This window comes from Scleropages formosus, chromosome 4 (assembly GCF_900964775.1).
Source record: "Scleropages formosus chromosome 4, fSclFor1.1, whole genome shotgun sequence".
Lineage (NCBI taxonomy): Eukaryota > Metazoa > Chordata > Actinopteri > Osteoglossiformes > Osteoglossidae > Scleropages > Scleropages formosus.
Window position 1 is genome coordinate 21,574,413 of NC_041809.1, and position 5,973 is coordinate 21,580,385.

A 5,973-nucleotide genomic window follows, 5' to 3' on the forward strand; every position below is an offset into this window, starting at 1 on the left:
AAGGTGGTACTTTGGTGGGTCTTCTATACTCTTACAGCAGTGGGGTAAAAGCTGTTCCTCCACCTAGCAGTGCAGGTTCGAATAGACCTAAACTGCTTTCCACATGGCAGAAAAGTGCCCATGCCGGGTGACTGTAATCTTTCACGATGCACATCGTCTCTCTGAGGCAGCGTGTGGTGTAGGTGTCCCGGACCGCTGGTAGCTGTGTGCTGATGATTTACTGAGCTGTTTTGACCACCCTCTGTGGGGCTTTCTTGTCCTGTATAGAGCAGCTACCACACCAGGATATAATACACTCTGTGAGGACGGACACCACAGCACACTATAACCTGTAGAGAGTGGTGAGGACTGAAGTGAACATCCTGGCTTTCTTCAGGCGCCTGAGGAAGTAGAGATGTTGATGGGCCTTAATTTCAAATTCAGCAAGAGTGACTGCATATTCCGAAGGCCCCAGGCCTCCTTTTGGTGTAAAGACAACTTTGTCCTTTCTTGTACTGGGTCTCTATATTACATGTCTACTTCAACACCCCCATGTACTTGTATGTCCCCACTACCTCCACCTCCATCCATCAGCCCTCACAGGGCACACTAAACCCTTGGGCCTCTACAAGTCCACCACCAGCATCGGTCTCCTTACCTCCACGTAGGTTATTTAAATTCGACTTTGTTTCCGTTTACTCAGAAAACACGGCTGTATTCAGAGAAAAGTTGTAATAACTTGTCAGGTAAGAAGGTAACCAAAACATTTGGAATTGCACTGAATAGATATGGAGGGAGGGAGTCAAAAATATTATCAACAGTTCATACTGGAGCTATACACAAGTAATGGGAATCAAATTAGACTTCCTTGGACATTGGGGATACATCCTTCCTTATTACACCTACCGTTCAAAGACTTACTGTCCTTATGGAGTCTTCATCCGGCAACTCATTTACCTTTTCCACATGTCATCATTTCCGCTGATGTCAGATGTTCCTTACAAATATTTGCATATTATCTTTACAATGGACTCATGTAAAATGACATGATAATTCACAAAAATGCTCTTAAAAAATAAGCTTAGGATGATGACTTTACCCTTCTGATACATGCAGGAAAGAGTATTATGCCAATTAGTACATCAAAACTATGGTGAATTACTATTTATTACTTTATTACTATTTAGTAAATCAGAAAGTATTGGGGCAGCTGGTAGTATAGTGGCTAGCACTGCTGCTTTGAATCCCACCTCCAGCTGTAATATCTTTGAGCAAGGTACTTATCCTAAATGGCTCCAGTAAAATTTCCCAGTTATATAAATAGGTAAATCATTATAACTTGCTTTGGAGAAAAAGTATCAGCTAAATTAATAAATGTAAATGTAAACCACCCAAGAGGCAAAAAGCATCTCTATTGTCATTGACAAATTAGTTATTTACCAGTATGGTTGAAATATATGCAGATGGTCAAAATGTACAATGAAAACATTACATAATTGCAAAGTTGTCATGTCTGGTCTCGTATGGTTATTACAAATTACAACACATGAAATAAATCTAGTTGAAAGGATAACCTCAGAAAGGAGATTACATCAAACTAAAACCACAATATGTAGTTTGTAAAATTGGTTTCTTAATATTTGAATATTTGTTAACTTGTACCTGCAGCTGTCATCTTTGATACATAACTTTTTTAGTCTGCATATTACAGAAGTTACGTATGTTGGGAATGAGCAAACAAGCTAAACTGCTTTATTGTCTATTCAGCAATGCACACTTAAAAAACTATAACTTCACTAAAGATGCCTAGGAATGTATCTTTGCATCAGAAAGGCAATGATTTACCCTGAATTACCTGTTACGGTGGGATGAGTCACTTGCATATTACAATCCATAACATCAATTTTCCTTGAGAATAGAGGTAATAAACAACAGAAGATAACTTTGATGATGTAAAATATTTCAAATGTGTGGTCAAGTCAATCAAATCTTTTCAAGTGTCTGAACTGTAATTGGACATTATTTTACATGACTCCATTTTTCCAGATATGAAGGATTTAGGCTGAAATATATAACTAAATGAACTGGGGCTTTCCAATAACTACATTAGCTGATCACTGTACCTTCTGGTTTGTGCAATTTCTACCAAATGTGCAATTAAAATTTTGCTTACATTATGTATTCAGCTAAATATATTTTTGCAATTCTAAAACACAAATTGCTACAGTTTAGTTGTATTGTTGCTTACATAATATAGCACAAACACATAACGGTTACAACCACTTGTCCTGAGCGGGGTTGCGGCAAACCGGAGTCTAACCCGGCAATACAGGGTACAAGGCTGGAGGGGGAGGGGTCACACCCAGGACGGGACACCAGTCCACCGCAAGGCACCCCAAGCAGGACTCAAACCCAGACCCACCAGACAGCAGGTCCTGGCCAAACCCACTGCACCCCCTAACAGGCAAGTATTAACTCTAAAATATACATTAGCTTGTTGAGTGTACACTGACAATTGCTGACCAGTAACATTAGTTAATAGTGCTACATTACTGACTAAATCAATACATCATACGATTGGAACACATTAGTCCTTGAATACTGACAACGGTTCCACTAGTTTTCACTATACACACTGCCTTTTCAAATAAAATCATTATTTGGACATAAAGTCACCTTTCCAGACACTGAAAGAATATATATTAATTGGCTCTTAAAGTTCCCTCATTCATTGTTTACTTGAGTTCTAATGCCTGGTCTAAGCCAATGCTAGGGTTGCAATATTATTTGTGCAAACTGAAAACAAATACACTGCCATATGCCAAGTATTTTGGAACCGAACAATCCATTCATACTGCCTTTATCATCCAAAAAAAAAAAAACAATTAAAAAAAAAAATTACTCTTCACACATGCAATTTCAAAACCAGTGTGCATATGCCATCTTAAAAATATAAATCATAGATGTCAAGCCTGATTGTGTTGCAGAGAAATAAATGTTAAATTTAATGGCATCACAGTGCCTCACAACTCCTGGGCCTTGGGTTTAAATACCACTCAGACTGTTCAAAGTTTGCATGTTCTCATATTTAAGTGGATTTCCTTGAGGTGGTTTCCTCCCACAGTCCAAAGGCATACATTTCAGCTGAACTGGTGACTAAATTGTCTATAGTGTGTGCATGTGTAAGTGAATTAGTGCGATTGTCCTGTGATGGACTGGCATCCCATCCAGGATGTTCCCTACCTCATGGCCTATGGTGGGGGGGCGCGGGGGCGCGGTGGCGCGGTGGGTTGGACCGGGTCCTGCTCTCCAGTAGGTCTGGGGTTCGAGCCCTGCTTGGGGTGCCTTGCGGCGGACTGGCGTCCCGTCCTGGGTGTCCCCCCTCCCCTTCTGGCCATATGCCCTGTGTTACCGGGTAGGCTCTGGTTCCCCGCGACCCCGTATGGGACAAGCGGTTCTGAAAATGTGTGTGTGGCCTATGCTTCTATGACAGGTTCCAGACCACCAGGACCCTGCACTAGACAAGCAGATATTAATGATGGACATTAAATTTAAAATCTCACAATAGCATTGTTTAACAATATCCATGTATTTATTGGATCCCCAAATTATCTGGAACAGGGGTGAAAGTGACAAAAAAGAAGACAACAGCCAACACAATATAAGTCCAAGGTTTAAACATTGTATCCAACGATGCCTCCTTTCCCAATGATTTCTCCAATGTAAAACCACATCAGCACTTCTGTTGCCACCAGGCCATTTCTCATGGCATCCTAGAAAAAAAAAGGGTATTGAAACAACTTCAATGAACCTACAACTAGGTTGCATATCGGTATAGCACACAGTGGAAATCTGCCGTTCAGTTTTCTTTATGGCAGCTTGTCATTAAAAGTTGGAGCAAGGCATTTAACCTAGAACCGCTTCAAAAAACATCTAGGTGTTTTTAATAATAAACTAAACCAGTCTGGATAAAATCATGAGCTAAGCCATGCAATATTCACTGAAATGGTGATTCATTACAAAACTTTTTAATACTTTGCAGAAAGACCATACTGCAATTCCACAGAAACAAGCACAATCCAAAATGACCACTGACACTAGAAAGTTGTACACCTGTGAAGGTTTTATACTTACTCTAACGGTAATCTGACGAAGACGGCCTGACTGGAAGCTCTTGACAAGCCCCTTGACGCTTTCGATGGCCTGGGGAATCTCAGCTGGTGAAGGAGGTACCAGTTCAACACGAGCATAATGCCAAAATGTGGCTAGCCTTGGTCTGGAATAAGTTACTGTAGCTGAAAAGAAAACATTTGGCACATTAAAATATCACTCTGCATGCAGCAGCACCCAAATTACAGTTCAACTGAAAGCAGTCCTCCTGCAGCAGCAATGTCACCAACAATCACTACATACAGAAAGCACATACATACATGGAATACATAGATATTTCAAATATATGCCAAATAAAACAATGTCATTATTTACTTAACAGTATGTTTTTAAAAAAAATACCTTCAAAAATTTAGAAATTGAGCAGGATAATGAATCATCATCATGCGCTGACGACGACACAGCTCTCAGTATTAATTAAGTATATAAACTTTACAGGAAATAATTCATGATAATAATTCATCGCCTCTCATAACAATTGAAAAAAGGTAAGAATTTCCCAACTCATTGATTAAGATCACAAACTTTGGGTCAGTCAGAGTCACCTAGCTGAGTGTGTGGACACGGCCGGCGGCCTAAGCTAAGCTAAGGGTAGGCTAATCACTACATATTTACGGTAAAGATACAATTAATAAAATAAAGACTTAATATTCCTTACCACTTATCATTTGTGGCACCTTAGCCACCATTTTCTGTACCGTCTGTGCCATGACTTTTCGCTTGTATCTATTTTCCTCACTTCGCTTGCCTTTCCCGGCTGCAGCCCACTGAATGTCACCTCCACGAAGAAGGACCATATGATGTAGATGACTACGCAATTGCCTGATTTTAAATGCGGAAGTGGGCGACAGAAACATTTGTACCGGGTTCACAAAAAAAAAGGTACAGTTCCTGTTTATAACACCTCAGTTTTTCAAGACAGATGTCCCGTGTTTATTTGGAGTGTATAGATGTCATAATAAAAACAATCGCATATATTTATAACAGGCAATGGCAAGTCACCTAACATTAGGATGCGACAGAAGTGCCGTAGACTGAGCAAATTCTTCGCCCTACAGCAGGAGGATATAACTTTATAACACAATTTTAGTCAAAGCACTTCTTTAACTTTTAAGGTATATATATATATTGTCTTTACATAAATATCACTAAAAAGTTCAAACGGAAATCGTAAGTTACTTGTAGCAAAAAATATAGTCTACCATCGTGTAACACAGTCTTAGTTGCTTTGCAACATTTCAGTATCATTTTACAGAATATAGCTGAACTTTTGAAATTGTCTTTTGTAATGTGAAGGGGAATTCAGCACAGTTATGATCCCTATTCCACAAAGCTGTTGGCATTACTCTGGTTTAGAAGCCCTCACACCACATCCTTCATTATTCTTCCGTCTCAGTCCCTTTCCTTTGTCATCCTCCTCCACCCTAAGGATGACACATCTCATTTCCATTTGTTCATGTAGCAGATGCTTTTCTCCAAAGCGACGTACATCTTCGAGAGGCCTGGATACAGACACGTGATTCTTGAGTACAATTTGTCACAGGCCACTGTATAAATCAGTACATTAAATGAGCAGTTGCATAGTTTTCTTTAAATCTCAGCAAGTCACTGCAGCCTAGCACCAGCTCTTCCTGTTGAAGAGCCTGTTCTTTTTGTGCATGTGGACTTTGACAATTTTCCACTGGCTTTACCCTTTGCGTGTCCTGCTACTAGCACAACAGTCGAGTATTTATTAAATGCACACTTAGGATTGATGACATTTTATTGTTAATTTCAATATAGTTTTGTATAGTTTTTCATATATAATATACATATTTAATTTTT

General features: G+C 39.5%; 1 protein-coding gene across 1 annotated transcript; it reads right to left on the minus strand.

Moving 5' to 3' along the window:
* Positions 1-3,547: 3,547 nt before the first annotated feature.
* On the minus strand, positions 3,548-4,949 carry atp5l (ATP synthase, H+ transporting, mitochondrial F0 complex, subunit g). Its single transcript, XM_018755211.2, has 3 exons — positions 4,808-4,949; positions 4,114-4,274; positions 3,548-3,752 (listed from the first exon to the last, which is right to left on the minus strand). Exons 1-3 carry the CDS (start codon positions 4,944-4,946, stop codon positions 3,654-3,656), a joined length of 399 nt encoding a protein of 132 aa, XP_018610727.1. The 5' UTR covers positions 4,947-4,949; the 3' UTR covers positions 3,548-3,653.
* Between the last annotated feature and the right edge of the window lie 1,024 nt (positions 4,950-5,973).